The 16,392-nt window shown below is 44.0% G+C and overlaps 1 protein-coding gene across 3 annotated transcripts in view; it reads right to left on the bottom strand.

The window, feature by feature from the left end:
• Positions 1 to 16,392, bottom strand: part of TENM2 (teneurin transmembrane protein 2) — an 831,585-nt gene that overhangs the window by 170,577 nt on the left and 644,616 nt on the right. For all 3 annotated transcript variants that reach the window (XM_066618094.1, XM_066618096.1, XM_066618097.1), the window contains one exon: positions 1,671 to 1,876. In XM_066618094.1, coding sequence (XP_066474191.1) covers positions 1,671 to 1,876 — 206 coding nt within the window. The remainder of the gene's footprint in view (positions 1 to 1,670; positions 1,877 to 16,392) is intronic.

Genomic DNA, 16,392 nt, shown 5'->3' with positions numbered 1-16,392 from the left:
TGCATGTTGGATATTTTATTATGAGACTGCTAATACACAGTGAATTATAAACCTTAGCCTGAGAGAGCACTACACACGTTAGTTTGTTTGCTCATGTGCCATGCAAACCAGCTTTCTGGTAGCCAGATGTCAAGGAACCACAGGGAACACCACTACCGACTCAGATGAAGCAGTTTCTAGCATGTAGCTTCATCACTTTGACTGACTAGACGAGGCATCTGGAATATTTGCTGAACAGTAATACAAAGAATCGTCTACCTCATTGGGCTCTCAGACAGAAATGCATCTTCATTGTCTCAGGTTAATCATGTACCTAATTTGCTGATTATTGACTTGTTCCCACAAAGGATTTTACTTGCTTTGGCATATCAGTACTCATCAGTGATGATCTGTCAAAAGAAGATTTTCGCTTCTTTCCCAGACCAAATTTGCAGGAACGTAGAGTTTTCAATTTCAGCTTTAGGACCTCATCTAGTGATGAATTCAGATTATTTCTATTAATCTAGCGAGATGTAAAGAAAATCTTTTATTGTTGCTTTCATTCGGATATGGAGCAGACGGACTTGTGTGTTCTTAGCATCATATTAAGCAATCAGCGGATGCTGCCCAGTTGAGTTCCCTTATTGTCAAGGCTTATAGCTGTGCAGAAAGTTAGAGCATAATTTCTCTTTATAGAAATGGGTGAATATTGTTAACTCAAGTCAGGATGAAAGAAGGATTGAAGCTTTTGTCTGAGGAGTGCTGTGACTCTGGAATCTTGTAGGAAGGAGAAAGCATAAGATAAGATTTGTGGGTTTAAGAACTTACTCAAGAGAAGCAAAATTCTGGGACAGAGTATGTATTTGGACTTGTAATGTTTGGATTGTGCTAAGAGGGTGGAACTAAATTTCTGCCTGGTAATTCAAACTAAAAACATCCCCAAAAACTGAAATGCAGAACTGTGTTCATTAAAATATTAAGAGATCAGACAGTGAGGTAACACGGTAGGACAGTGTTTCTCAAACTGTGGGTCGGGACCCACTAGGTGGGCCGTGAGCCAATTTCAGGTGGGTCCCCATTTATTTCAATATTTTATTTTTAATAGACTTGATGCTACCATGGGATGTGACTGCATTTGGGGAAATGTTACAGACCTGTACTTTAAACAAGCTACTATGTATATTCTTTTCACAATGATAGTCAATGGGACTTACTCCTGGGTAAGTGTGGGTAGGATTGCAGCCTAGGATTGTTAAAAATTTTCCTGTTTGATGGGGGTCACTTCCAGTCATGACATCACTTCCAGTGGGTCCTGACAGATTTTCATTCTAAAAAGTGGGTCCCGGTACTAAATGTGTGAGAATCACTGGACTAGGATATTAAAATGCCACATGTCCCAAAATGGGCCACTTAGGTGTGAACAAATGTTGGGGCAGAAAACAATAGCTCAATGTCTCCTCCACCTTTCCAGAAAGGTCTAGAAATTACTCATTACTACACTGAAGGGTGCTCCATCCCTGCAAGTGGCTGCCAAGGAAATGGGATAGAATCAGGGAAAATTGCAGAATCTGGAGAAATAGTAGAGATATTCTATGGTTTTAGACAAAACAATTCCACAACAAATAAAATAATCACCATCAGATTATCCCTGTATATTCCCCCCCTCCCCATGAAGCATCTTCATACAGTACCTGAACATGTGATGGTGGAAGTCCTCTTCTTATATAGACAGCAAAGAGAGCGTCCTTTCCTAAGGAGATATTGAATTTCAGGAATTGTGGCTGTGTGATATGGATTTGTGACCGCCAGAATACTCCTTGTGGCACTTCCTGTGTGACCCTCCGTCCGACCTCTGCCTCCCCGCTATCTATGCTGTTGTTTCTAGTGGCCCAAGGTCCTGGAAGACAAGAGCCAATAAAAGCAGATGAGATTCAGATTTGAGTGTAGATATTTTTAGCAGTCTCATTTAAGATGAAACTGTGTGACAATAAGCAAAACTTATTTGACAAGACTAAATTTATCCACCCATCTTTGTTTTTTTGTTTTTTTTTTGTACAATAGTGAAATCACTCTGCTTTCAATAAAGTTATATCAGTGTAACAGTGCGAATCTGCTTCTCAGAAAGCTATAAAGTCATTCCCTGGGGCATCTGAAATCTTGCATACAGCTTCTGCTCCCATTTTTAATTCCATGATTGCTCTTTACTGATCAAACATAATAACAGCAGAGAGGCAGTGAAGTACATTAAAGGCTCCTTGCACTCTTTTCAACATCCTAATGTGAATGGGATATAAAAATAAACCCACAAGGGAAAGTAAGGGAGCAATTTCAATGTAAATTCACTACTGAGAATTTTTATTCATCATGTGTCAAACACCAAGCAAGTTCATAAACAGTCAAAAAATAAAAGGAGATGAATAAATAGAGAAGAGAGAGAATATAGTTAAAGAATTTCAGATTTGCTTCTGCTAAATATTCAGTAGAATATAGTTAAATTCTTTGCTTCTAGAAGTCACATGTTATTTGGGACTTGACCAGCTGAAAAACAAAGTTCTGTCTCCAGTATAGTGGAAATCCTCTTGCTATTGATACCAAGATTTGTTATTACAGACCAGTGCTATAGTAGGCTACACATTTTTCAAACAATGGTAACATCAGCAGTAACCAAATGGCTCTATTCCTGTCTCTCCAGCAAGATGAAATAGATAGGCTGGGCTTCAGGGTTTAGTGATCTTTACATTGGAAATTTATACTGATTATTAGTAGGCAGTGGACTACTCATGAAAATGTGGCAATTACCTTACTGTATCATTCCATTTAGCGCAGAACTCATTCCCCCTTAAAGCTGCTAATTCGTCTAAAGAAGAAAACCCTCTCTTTAAGCTGTGGCCTTGATCTAGACCTGGCTTCTTTTAAAGGCTACTTTTAAAATTAATATGAACAAGCAATGGCACAGGATTCATGGATCTCCTCATCACATCTCTTAGTGGTGTGACAATGCAAGGGATGTACATACAGTATTCATGCATTCACTGTGTTAATGCTTATTAAAGTATTCATAGTTACTCCAGAAAGTACATAATAGTTTTGAACTGAAATGGTAAATTCAGGTTTAAATAAAATGCCTCCAGCTGCACCTGCATGTAGAGGACAAATTGCCCAGTTCCCCTCCCACGTGATGTTTTGAGCAGTTATTGGTGGTGAGAGAGAGTAAACATTGGGAGCGCTGTTAAAAGCCAGCAGGTGGGCTTCCCCAGGCCTCTTTGTTCCTTGTCAGCAGTGGAACTGGGCCCTGGTTCATCATCCCAGGCCCCACAAGGGGGCTGGGGGGGGGTTCAACACCTCGGAGTCTGCTGGGAGTTTAACAACTCAGGTCCTCCTGGAAGATTTTAATGGGGTGTCAATCTGGTGCTCTGAAATGGTAAATTCAGGTTTAAAGTTAATAATGATGACTGGTAAAGTATTCATGTAATCTGAAATTATGTCTAACGTCTGCATATACGTTAATGTGCCTATTACTGTTGCTAAAAGTTAGACTCTTAAGGCTGCAATCCTACACTTGTCTGGGTTTCAGTCCTATTGATTATAACGGGACTTGCTTTTGAACAGACATGCATAGGATTGCGCTCTTAATCTTTCTACTGTGATATATAATTACCCATGACAGATTCTTGCTCACTCTCCCTTATTCCAAACTGTTTAAGCCAAAATACATATAATTCTTTGATTTTATTCTCACACACTCAACAGGGATGAACATTTCAACTCAACTGTGATCAATCTCTGGAAAATCCTGGACTTTGGTGGAAGAGCCTGCCTCAGATGCTCTGTGTTCCTCAAATTTGTTTAAGGCACAATCAGAGAAGTAGGATGAATGCCATCCATTTCTGTCTCTAAAACCATTGTGGTGTAATGGCTAAGGTGTTGACTGGGGGCGAGCCAGGTTCAAATCCTGCTTGGTCACACAGCTTACTGATGGCCTTAGGTGTATTGGCAACCTTCAGTCTCGAAAGACTATGGTATCGCGCTCTGAAAGGTGGTTCTGGCACAGCGTCTAGTGTGGCTGAAAAGGCCAATCCGGGAGTGACAATCCCTTCCACACCGGGAGCAAGTGCAGTCTGTCCCTGGTCTGTCTCCCTGGCTATGGGCCTTCCTTCTTTGCCTCTTAGCCTCAGACTGTTGTCCAAGTGTCTCTTCAAACTGGGAAAGGCCATGCTGCACAGCCTGCCTCCAAGCGGGCCGCTCAGAGGCCAGGGTTTCCCACTTGTTGAGGTCCATCCCTAAGGCCTTCAGATCCCTCTTGCAGATGTCCTTGTATCACAGCTGTGGTCTACCTGTAGGGCGCTTTCCTTGCACGAGTTCTCCATAGAGGAGATCCTTTGGGATCCGGCCATCATCCATTCTCACGACATGACCAAGCCAACGCAGGCGTCTCTGTTTCAGCAGTGAATACATGCTAGGGATTCCAGCACGTTCCAGGATTGTGTTGTTTGGAACTTTGTCCTGCCAGGTGATGCCGAGGATGCGTCGGAGGCAGCGCATGTGGAAAGCGCTCAATTTCCTCTCCTGTTGTGAGCGAAGAGTCCATGACTCGCTGCAGTACAGAAGTGTACTCAGGATGCAAGCTCTGTAGACCTGGATCTTGGTATGTTCCGTCAGCTTCTTGTTGGACCAGACTCTCTTTGTGAGTCTGGAAAACGTGGTAGCTGCTTTACCGATGCGCTTGTTTAGCTCGGTATCGAGAGAATGAGTGTCGGAGATCGTTGAGCCAAGGTACACAAAGTCATGGACAACCTCCAGTTCATGCTCAGAGATTGTAATGCAGGGAGGTGAGTCCACATCCTGAACCATGACCTGTGTTTTCTTCAGGCTGATTGTCAGTCTAAAATCTTGGCAGGCCTTGCTAAAACGATCCATGAGCTGCTGGAGATCTTTGGCAGAGTGGGTAGTGACAGCTGCATCGTCGGCAAAGAGGAAGTCACGCAGACATTTCAGCTGGACTTTGGATTTTGCTCTCAGTCTGGAGAGGTTGAAGAGCTTTCCGTCTGATCTGGTCCGGAGATAGATGCCTTCTGTTGCAGTTCCAAAGGCCTGCTTCAGCAGGACAGCGAAGAAAATCCCAAACAAGGTTGGTGCAAGAACACAGCCCTGCTTCACTCCGCTTCGGATGTCAAAAGGGTCTGATGTGGAGCCATCGAAGACAACAGTGCCCTTCATGTCCTTGTGGAAAGATCTGATGATGCTGAGGAGCCTGGGTGGACATCCAATCTTGGGGAGAATCTTGAAGAGGCCGTCTCTGCTGACCAGGTCGAAAGCCTTTGTGAGATCTATGAAGGCTATAAAGAGTGGCTGTCGTTGTTCCCTGCATTTCTCCTGCAGTTGTCTAAGGGAGAATACCATATCAGTGGTGGACCTGTTGGCTCGGAATCCACACTGCGATTCTGGATAGACGCTCTCTGCAAGTACCTGGAGCCTCTTTAGTACAACTCGGGCAAACAGCTTTCCTACAACGCTAAGGAGAGAGATGCCGCGGTAGTTGTTGCAGTCACCCCTGTCACCTTTGTTCTTGTATAGCGTGATGATGTTTGCATCCCTCATGTCTTGAGGTACTCCACCTTCTCTCCAGCAGAGACAGAGGATTTCATGCAGCTCAGTGACGATGATCTCTTTGCAGCATTTTAGGACTTCAGCAGGGATGCTGTCTTTTCCAGGTGCCTTGCCAAAGGCAAGGGAGTCCAGGGCCACGTGAAGTTCTTCTAGGGTTGGTTCACTGTCAAGCTCTTCCAGCACAGGCAGGCACTCAATGTTGTTCAGTGCTTCTTCGGTGACTACATTTTCTCTGGAATATAGCTCAGAGTAGTGCTGCACCCAGCGTTCCATCTGCTGCGCCCGATCCTGGATGACCTCGCCTGTGGCAGACTTCAGAGGGGCAATTTTCCTCTGTGTTGGACCTAGGGCCTGCTTGATACCATCATACATCCCCTTGATGTTGCCCGTGTCAGCTGCTATCTGTATCTCGGAACAGAGCTGGAGCCAGTAGTCGTTAGCACATCTCCTGGCAGTCTGTTGGACTTTGCTGCGAGCAGTTCGGAGGACCTGCAGGTTGCGCTCACTGGGACAGGCCTTGTATGCTGCTTGAGCTCTCCTCTTTTCCTCAATGACTGATGTCAACTCCTCAGAGTGGGCTTCAAACCAGTCTGCCGCCTTGTTGGTCTTCTTGCCGAATATGGACAAGGCGGTGTTGTAAACGGTATTCTTGAAATGTTCCCATCTGTTGGATGCGTTTGCGTCGGCCGGGCCTGGAAGAGATTCCTCAAGCGCTTGTGCAAATTCCTCCACTTTTCTCTGATCCCGGGTCTTACTGGTATCAATGCGAGGTCTTCCTTCCTTTTTCGTGTGATACAGTCGCTTTGTTTGCAGTTTCACTCTGCTGCACACCAGGGAGTGGTCAGTGTCGCAGGCAGCACCATGATAACTGCGTGTGATCTTGATGCTGGGAAGGCTGGAGCATCTGGTGAGGATCAGGTCGAGCTGGTGCCAGTGCTTTGATCTTGGATGTCTCCAAGAGACTCTATGTTGGGGCTTTGTGTTGAAGAACGTGTTGCTGACACAGAGACCGTGATGACAGCAAAACTCTAGCAGGCGTTGGCCATTTTCGTTCATCCTCCCAGTGCCAAACTGACCTAAGCAAGTGGGCCATGAACTGTTATCAGCACCAACTCTAGCATTGAAATCGCCGAGGATGAACAATGGCTCTTTTACAGGGATTTTCTTGACAGTGGTGGCCAGGTCATCATAGAATTTGTCTTTGGCTTCTGCTGGAGACGACAGAGTCGGTGCATAAGCACTGATGAGAGTGACAGGTCCTGCTGATGACTGGAGCTGCAGGGACAAAATTCTTTCACTTCCCACAGTAGGTGGGATGATGGATTTCAGCAGGGTATTTCTGACCGCAAAGCCAACGCCATGTTCCCTGGTTTCGTTTGGTGGTTTTCCCTGCCAGAAAAATGAGAAATTTCTCTCCTTGACAGATCCGGAATCTGGCAGCCTAGTCTCTTGAAGGGCGACGATGTCCATCTGCAGTCTGCTCAGCTCCATGTCGATGACAGCTGTTTTGCGTGCGTCGTCTATTTCTTGCAGGTCATCAGAGAAGCCAGGTGTCATTGTCCTAACATTCCAGGTGCCCAGCTTTAGGGCAGTAGTTTTCTGTTTTCTGTTGCATGGTGCAGAGTTGTCGATCCGCTTGTCGGTTTTCACCCTAAACCCCACACACTCCATGAGGTTAACGGACCATGGCGAGGCAACACCTTACTGGCTGGGGACTGCCCAGCTTAAGGCGGGCGGTAGCTGCCCAATGAGATGCAATGATCTCTCCCACCGTCAGAAGCAGCCCCTGGCGTCATGCTCTACGCCAATCGAGCAAAGACTTATAACCGGTAAACTGCTGCTTCCCGTGTTGTGCCGACGCCGTATGGCGAAGTTGGAGTGTCCTCTCCAGTGCGCGAAGCCTGGGTAAAGAAGGTATGGAGGATAGGCTGTTACCCATGCAGCAAATCCCCCCTCTCCACGTCGCTGGAATGGTCCAATGGAAAGGCAGAAGCCAATACGGTTGGTTCCAGCGGCGTCGCAGGAGTTGCCAGAACGTGACTATGTTCAGCCATGAACTGCCTAAGGGACTCCGGCTCCTGATTTTGCCTCGAGGTTGACTCCTGAAGCCTTTTCCACAACTGGATGTAGCCACAAGGCAGTGGAGGTTTGAGGTCAGAGTTTCCTTCTCTTAGATGAGCTGCCTTCCTAGGCTGACGAGTCCCATCTACCCGGTAAATGTCTCCTGGTAACAGCTTGGTAAACCCATTTCTGCCTCAGAATGCAGCAGCAGCCCAGACCAGGGTTCAAAAAATGGCTGCTGCCAAGAAAAAATTGCCCGGTGGCACCTGACTTAAAAAAAAAATTACATTTATTGAGTTTTATCAATAATAAAGGGTACTGAGTATATATAATAAGATGGTAGGAATAAGGATGTTAAGGATGTTAAGGATGTCTTTTGGCCTTAGGTAGGTTGCTCTCTTTCAGCTAATCTCCCTAATACAGAAAAAGGCAGGGCCCTAGGTCTTTGGAAGAAGGGTTGGATATAAGTAAGTAATAATAGGTCTCATAGTGGTCTCATAGAGCCTGCACACTCTTGTCTGCCAATGTAACAATTACCCACAGTTGTGGCCACTTGCGCAACAAGCAATGTGGAATAGATCAATTTGTGATCCCATATAAAAAAAGCACAGAACATATTCCTAAATATCTGAAGTGAATCAGTTAGCCAAATCCGGTGTTAATTTTTTTGCCAAACATTATGTTTTAGAGACAGCATTTTCAACAAGGGCATAACAGTGTGGCAGAGAACTGTGTATAATCCAAGTAAGTACCAAAACATATCCTTTGCATCCATTGTCTTTAAATTACCGCTGCAACAAGTTTTCAATTTTAAATTCCAAATTGCCTGTGCTCTTGAGGTTTACACTTGCATGTAATGAAAAGCCATTTAAGCATATTCTATTGCCAATGTCTTTACATGGTAAGAGAATGCTTTGACTGAACATTGTTAATCTTTGAATAACAGTTTTAATAAGCTGTGTCTTTTTTGAATTTTCTAGGTTAATGGGTCTTCAAGCAATATCACAGAACAAAAGAAAAGGCAAAGGGAAACACAAGAGCACATTTGCTACAAATGGAATAAATGGGATTAACGTGATGTCAAGCAATGTGCCTACGTGGCTATGCATGAGTGACTCATTGTCCTCAAGGAGAATCGAGTGATAATTCAATATGGAACAATTGTCCTTTCTGCATGCATCGCCTTTCATGTGAGGATCTACAAGTGCCTTGAATCCACTGATGAACCCAGCAACACAGTCAGGTATCACCAGCTTCACAAGATGGGGAGAGATATTAAATATAAAGATTACAACAAAAGATCAGAACAGTCAGTGTCATTGATGAGCAGCAAAACCCAGAAGAAAATTCTTCTTTATTTTAAGAACTAAAAGAGCACTAAAGAGGCTCCAGGTACTTGCAGAGAGCGTTTATCCAGAATCACAGTGCGGATTCCGAGCCAACAGGTCCACCACTGATATGGTATTCTCCCTTAGACAACTGCAGGAGAAATGCAGGGAACAGCAACAGCCACTCTTTATAGCCTTCATAGATCTCACAAAGGCCTTCGACCTGGTCAGCAGGGATGGCCTCTTCAAGATTCTCCCCAAGATTGGATGTCCACCCAGGCTCCTCAGCACCATCAGATCCTTTCACAAGGACATGAAGGGCACTGTTGCCTTCGATGTCTCCACATCAGACCCCTTTGACATCCGAAGCGGCGTGAAGCAGGGCTGTGTTCTTGCACCAACCTTGTTTGGGATTTTCTTCGCTGTCCTGCTGAAGCATGCCTTTGGAACCGCAACAGAAGGCATCTATCTCCGGACCAGATCAGACGGAAAGCTCTTCAACCTCTCCAGACTGAGAGCAAAGTCCAAAGTCCAGCTGAAATGTCTGCGTGACTACCCACTCTGCCAAAGATCTCCAGCAGCTCATGGATCGTTTTAGCAAGGCCTGCCAAGATTTTGGACTGACAATCAGCCTGAAGAAAACACAGGTCATGGCTCAGGATGTGGACTCACCTCCCTGCATTACAATCTCTGAGCACGAACTGGAGGTTATCCATGACTTTGTGTACCTTGGCTCAATGATCTCTAACACTCTTTCTCTCGATACCGAACTAAACAAACGCATCGGTAAAGCAGCTACCACGTTTTCCAGACTCACAAAGAGAGTCTGGTCCAACAAGAAGCTGACGGAACATACCAAGATCCAGGTCTACAGAGCTTGCGTCCTGAGTACACTTCTGTACTGCAGCGAGTCATGGACTCTTCGCTCACAACAGGAGAGGAAACTGAATGCTTTCCACATGCGCTGCCTCCAAAGCATTCTCGGCATCACCTGGCAGGACAAAGTTCCAAACAACACAGTCCTGGAACGTGCTGGAATCCCTAGCATGTATGCACTGCTGAAACAGAGACACCTGCGTTGGCTTGGTCATGTCGTGAGAATGGATGATGGCTGGATCCCAAAGGATCTCCTCTATGGAGAACTTGTGCAAGGAAAGCGCCCTACAGGTAGACCACAGCTGCGATACAAGGTCATCTGCAAGAGGGATCTGAAGGCCTTAGGAGTGGACCTCAACAGGTGGGAAACCCTGGCCTCTGAGCGGCCCGCTTGGAGGCAGGCTGTGCAGCATGGCCTTTCCCAGTTTGAAGAGACACTTGGCCAACAGTCTGAGGCTAAGAGGCAAAGAAGGAAGGCCCATAGCCAGGGAGACAGACCAGGGTCAGACTGCACTTGCTCCCATTGTGGAAGGGATTGTCACTCCCGAATTGGCCTTTTCAGCCACACTAGACGATGTTCCAAAACCACCTTTCAGAGCGCGATACCATAGTCTCTTGAGACTGAAGGTTGCCAACAAAAAGAGCAAATTTCTGGAAACAAATATTAAACATGATTTCCATTCCATCACCTTTCACTTGGAAGAAAGTGAGAATGTATAAACTGATTTATCCATTTGATTGATTATTAAAGGTATGATCTTTTGCACATTTCCTCGATTGATGCCTCAATCAATCAAGCAGCAGATTTTTTTTTATTTACTTTTACAAAAGTTATGATGAATACAGGTACGGTACTTAGAAAACTGCATATGGTAGACACCTTCTTAGAAGAGACATTCTCCCTTCTCTTCACACAGAGGAAGATATGCCTCTTCTAAGCTTACAACACATGCATCATCAAGAAACAAAGGGCCCAACAGTCACCACCAATTTTGAGAGGCATGCTAGCAAGCCAACAAACCTTCAGCTAGCTGCTCCACCCTCAACCGGGTGGAAAAACCTAAGACAGAACCCAAGAGGTGTCCTCCACTAGAAGACCCCCTCCACAGAAGACCCCCTGATGCACAGCCCAATCCTATTCACACTTTCCTGGGAGTAAGTCCCATTGATTTTAATGAGACTTACTTCTGAGTAGACATGCATAGGATTGGGCTGCCAATCACCCCACCTAGAATCCACAGGATTCTATGGGGGAAAGTGATATAAAACCGTGGGCTTTAGAACCTATCGTTTGTTCCTGCATCCTGCCTTGCTGTCAATTTATGAAACATTAACAGGGCTTCTCAAACTGGGGTGTTGCGACGTCCTAGCCTGTGGGCCCTGGACTTGCCCCCTGGACTCTGGCAGGGGGAAGGCAGCGACTCGATCCCCAGGATCGCATCACTAAGAGGGGCCCAGGGACTGGCATGCACTTACCAGTCCCTGCAGCAGCATCTGGGAGGTGCAGGGAGCCCTGCACGACTCTCTGCAGGGCTCCCCAAGCCTTAGAAAGTGAAAGCGGGGTGATTGCACTTCACTTCCGGTTCTGTGGAGGTGGGGCATGATCGCTCTGCTTTCACTTTCTGAAGGTTCGGGAGCCCTGTGGAGGGTCGGGCAGGGCTCCCCGCACCCCCAGGAGGCTGCTGCAGGGACTGGTAAGTGCATGCCAGTCTCTGCACCCCCTAAGTGACGTGATCCCCAGGATCACGTTGCTGCCTTCCCCCCACCCCTGATGCCTTCCCCGCTCCCCCGCAAGGACTTACTGCGGTCCTCAAACTCTCTACAAGTTTGAGAACCGCTGCATTAACCCATGGGTGCTGTGTTTAAGCCACCCCCATTTCAGCCCCTATTCAAGAACTACTACACCAGCCGGCACCTCGGATTGTTTCACATCTGTTATTCTATTATGGTTCAAATATGGAAGATGTTAGAGGCAGAAAAGAGGCACTTGGTGGCCTGGAGAAAAAAATTATTTAAAAATACAGTGAGTGAAACCAGTCGCCCTAGCTTTTCTACACAAATATGTTTATGTGAATGTAACTTAAAAGACCCCCAAAATACATGATGTGCCTTCTACATACCTTCCCTTTTGTACTTAAGCCTATTTGCACAATTAATTAACTTTGTTTTCAATTTCCTTGCCTGAATATGTCATAAGGATAAACCAAAGCATGGCAAAGTTAATAGAAAGCTCTCTGCTTAAGACAGAAAAATGCACTTTTTGATTCTAAAAGAAGGTCACTTCTTCAAAGGTAACTACTGTTTTAAAGTTCAAAGCCACAGGATGCAACTGGGAGGCTGTGTGGAGAAATTGTTACATGACCCAACTGAAGATTTCATACTTCTTGTTGCCAACTTCTAATGCAGTAGATATCAAGCAGCTGTGAAGAAGCTACTTAGGAGACAGTAGTTTGAACTGGTTCATTACACAAGTTAAGTTTTAAATCTTCCCTTTTTTCATGGCAATGTTAAAACTGATCAATTTCCCCGCACACTAAGATGCTATAATTCTATGGAAGGCTGCTCAGGTCTAGTTAAAGATATTGCCCTACTGGGGAATAGATTTCACATACTTCAACCAATTAATCAGGAAATGTGCTGATTATGGTTAAAAAAAAATGATAGGGCTTCATGCAAACATCAGGGAATAATCAGTTTTGACCACAGTTCAACCACAGCTCATTGCAAACTCAAAAAACTGAAATGAAAATATGTTTCAAGTATCAGTTGTAGAAATTAGGCTCTTACTAGAGTACTTGTAAAATTTAACAAAAGTTAGAAAGTGTTCCTGCATAAATCTGGTTTAGAGATTATTCTGCATCACATATTTTATCTATACCTAATAAACGTGAATGCTGAATATTTCCAAAGACATTCCACTTCAGTTCCATTAATTCTGTAAGCAGTGCAGCTAGCTCAGGGATCATCTGAACTCTTAGAAGGGCTCTGCAGACTTGTATTTCATTGTCTATTAACACAGCTCATGCCATACATGATACAGTTTTGAGCTGTCAATAAATTCTGCTAATAGCACTTGCTTATAGTTCTGCTGAGTCTACATTCCCCTACACTGTAAATTTGCAAGCACAAACTACTACTGCAAATACTAACTCAGAAGAAGGGTGCAAATCTCCACGTGAAGCTCTGATTTGAAGTCATTTGCTCCAATGGAACACTAACTTTTTTTTTTTTTTGGCTCTAACTGAAACGACCTGAGCCCTTTTCGACATTTACAAGGACAAAGATGTACACATGTAGCAGGGGAGCAGAAATGCAAGGGAAAGCTCCTTCAATGACCTTTGCATGCTCATCAGAATGTACAGTTGCACATACAAGGCACCTTATATGCTATGACGACTATACATAAGTTCAGTAGAGTCTCCCATCAGAACGCTGCTCCCTCACAATTCAGCCCTGGACAAAGTTTAGGTTTTTTGCAAGTTAGACTTGTAATTGCTTCACCAAGTGAAACATGGTGAATTTCAACACAGAAATAGGTTTAAGACACATTGGCTTTACTCATGGTTGTTTGCCCACTCTGTGTTCCTGGTAAAGAGGAAACACAGGCCTGAAAACAACCAGGCCCGTTCAGCGGATACATATCAGAAGAGTGGGAATGGTCATGGCTTCCTGTCTTTTACAGATGCAGCTCTCCCATCCAACCACTATATGTATTCACTTAAATGGTGCAGGGCAGCAACACTCATTTGGTACATAACAATGTGAATTGATGCAATTGTCTATGAAGACAACACACATAAAAGCAGAAGTTCCAGAATAGTGAGTTGCATTATTCCAAAATGAAACCATAACAAGAATCTTCTGGCAGTCGGAAGACTGATATATTTGTGGGAACAGAAGCGATTGGATCATCTTTGCATCACAAAGCACGTCTCAGTGTTGTGCAATTTCACTGGGGAAAGTGGACAAGGAAGAAAAGTTCTGTAAACTACCCTCACTTCTATCTCGATTTGAAGTCATGAAAGATTCTGAACAGCAAGTCTGGAGCCAGGTGAAGCAGATGAGCAAAGGTGGAACTGTGATAGAACCGCTCATTGGTGGCTTGTACATGTATACAGGTTGTGTCTCATTATTTTGTTCTGAGGGTTCTTTTCCCAGAGCTCACATGGATGGCAAAAATTGCATTAAAACAAATCCATTAATAAAACAATGTCCTTTTGCTGGGCGATTTAAAAACAGCCTTGCTGATCTTTGTGATGTAAAACAGAGTCATTAGGCAGACAATTCATCAACCAGTCTCTCTCCAGACCCATAAAAACACTCCACTCTGAGCTAGGGATCCCTCCCTTCACCAAGAGCAAAGTGATTATCTTTCTTTCAGGTGCTGAGTGGGAAAGGAGGGTTCTAAGAGCCTGGAGAGAGAATGACTGATGGATTGTCAGCTGGCTGCCTTCTCCCTAACGATTGTAAAGGCCTGTTTTCCTTTAATTTAAAGAGCCCTTCTCATCATGTTGAGATAAAAATCTCTAAAACAGTAAGAAAAGCATTTTAAAGGGGTGCATTTTTCCTCTTCTCCAGGGATCAGCACATTCCTTCTCATTTGCAGTGGCCATTCGCGTTGAGTCAAATCCGTGTATAACAAGGTTGGATCTGTATTGTCTTTTTATATCTTTAATAATATTTTAATTTTGTGTTTGATAAATATATACACCGTATATGTACATGTATATTTATTTTATGCTATGTTTTCATAATTTCTGATTTTGTTTTATAATTTGTAAGTGGCTGTGAGTGCTCACATGGTTGAAAAGAGGCGTATAAATTGAATAAAATAAACGGTTTGTAGTTTACATAAACTACAAATAAACATTGTAGTTTTTTTAAATGTAAAAATACTTTTTTATCGTCAAGTAGTGAGAAATAGTAGTGAAACATGAATGAAGAGACAGACAGGCTAGGTAAAAGCTCACTGGAGTTAAGGACCCTAAAAATGGAAAATAAGGATATTTATTAGCAACATCAAAGTGGGGAAGCAATTGGGAATTAACTCATTTGCGTATGTTTATGGCAAAAAGATAGCTGTATATCCAAACAAACATGCTGACACCATTTGATTACAGGGAAATGCATAGCTATTAAATGCAAGGTCCAAGCTCAATCACAACTTTTCTGGCCTAGGAGCATCTTGGAATTTAGCAAACAGATGTATGTATTGCAATTCTTATATTATGTACTATGGAGCATGGCTGTTTTCTGCAGGAAATTTATGGGCGATCATTCCTGAGATTCTTGCTAAGCCTTTTCTGTAGTGTTATCCATCTGTCATGTTGGAACAGGAAAAGAAACGTAACATGTGCTTGAGGCAAATGTACTGATACAAAAGGAATTAACCCATGCAGTAATATCAAGAGTCTGGCAACCCAATCCTACCTGACTCCTCACATGCCAATGCAGCTGTGCCAACGGGGAGAGCACTGCATCCTGCAGAGGAGTTTGGAGCTGTGAAGGCCTCCTTGCTGTAAGGGAACATTTATTCCCTTAACACTATCGACACCAAGGAGACCCATTGGCTGCCACTGCCACTGATTCTGCTCTCTTCCCAGCCTCGATCCACCTTCCTCTCTGCCTTGTTCTCCTCCCCTTTCCCCACCCCTTCTGAGGCTCATTGGGAGACCAGTGGTGTGTGGACCTGGCCACTCACTGATTGTGGCAGTGACCAAGCTGTGCTGCATGGTGTGTTGTGTTTTGTTATGCTAGTTCCAGCAGAATAAGGCCCTGTTTGGATTAGGCTATTCTTGTGGAGTGTATCAGAATTCGATGAGAACAAAGAAGGGGACAGATTTCATAGCCTTTCTTCTACTTCCCCATTTTCCATTTTATTGAACATACTCACAGTGTGCAGTAACCGCTTCCCATTTCTACCTGACATGATGGAAGTTTGAAATCTCAATGATACTTTAATGTTGTAATTGATTTTCACAAGAAAAAAAAATACTTGGATTTTTATATATATTTTTTTAATATATGAAAGGTTTGCATTTTGCCATTGTGACTAAACTCCCTCAAAGAGGTTTAAGCGGAACAAGTAAAGAAATGCTTAAACTCCCTGGAGATGATATAGTTGAGTCATGGAATCCTCAAAATAGTCACAGCAGGTGCAGCAAATGATTAAGAGAAGTATTTTCAACATATGTAAGTCAGTATGGGATATTTGTGAAAAAGCAGTATGTACTTTTAATTACAACTAATGCGAATAGATGCTAATTTTCTAAAGATGAGGCTTTTGCAATATGGCACTTTATTTGCAGCATCAAATTAGCATCGTTTCATAAAGTTACATAACTAGAAGGGACAATCTGGATGTGCAACTTTTTCCTCTGTGTTCTTTGAAGAGGAATCTCCAGGGCCGGCCCACAGATGAAGCCACCTGAAACCCTTTTGTGACGCAGTGAGTTCTAGAGGCAGTAGGGCCCTATACCCTGTGTCTTCCCACTACCCCACCATACTGCAACAGAAGGAGACACTCTAGTTCACACTATGA

Source organism: Tiliqua scincoides, chromosome 2 (genome assembly GCF_035046505.1).
Source record: "Tiliqua scincoides isolate rTilSci1 chromosome 2, rTilSci1.hap2, whole genome shotgun sequence".
NCBI classification, from domain to species: domain Eukaryota; kingdom Metazoa; phylum Chordata; class Lepidosauria; order Squamata; family Scincidae; genus Tiliqua; species Tiliqua scincoides.
Note: the sequence above shows the minus strand (reverse complement) of the source record. Positions and strands in the feature narration are given on the sequence as shown.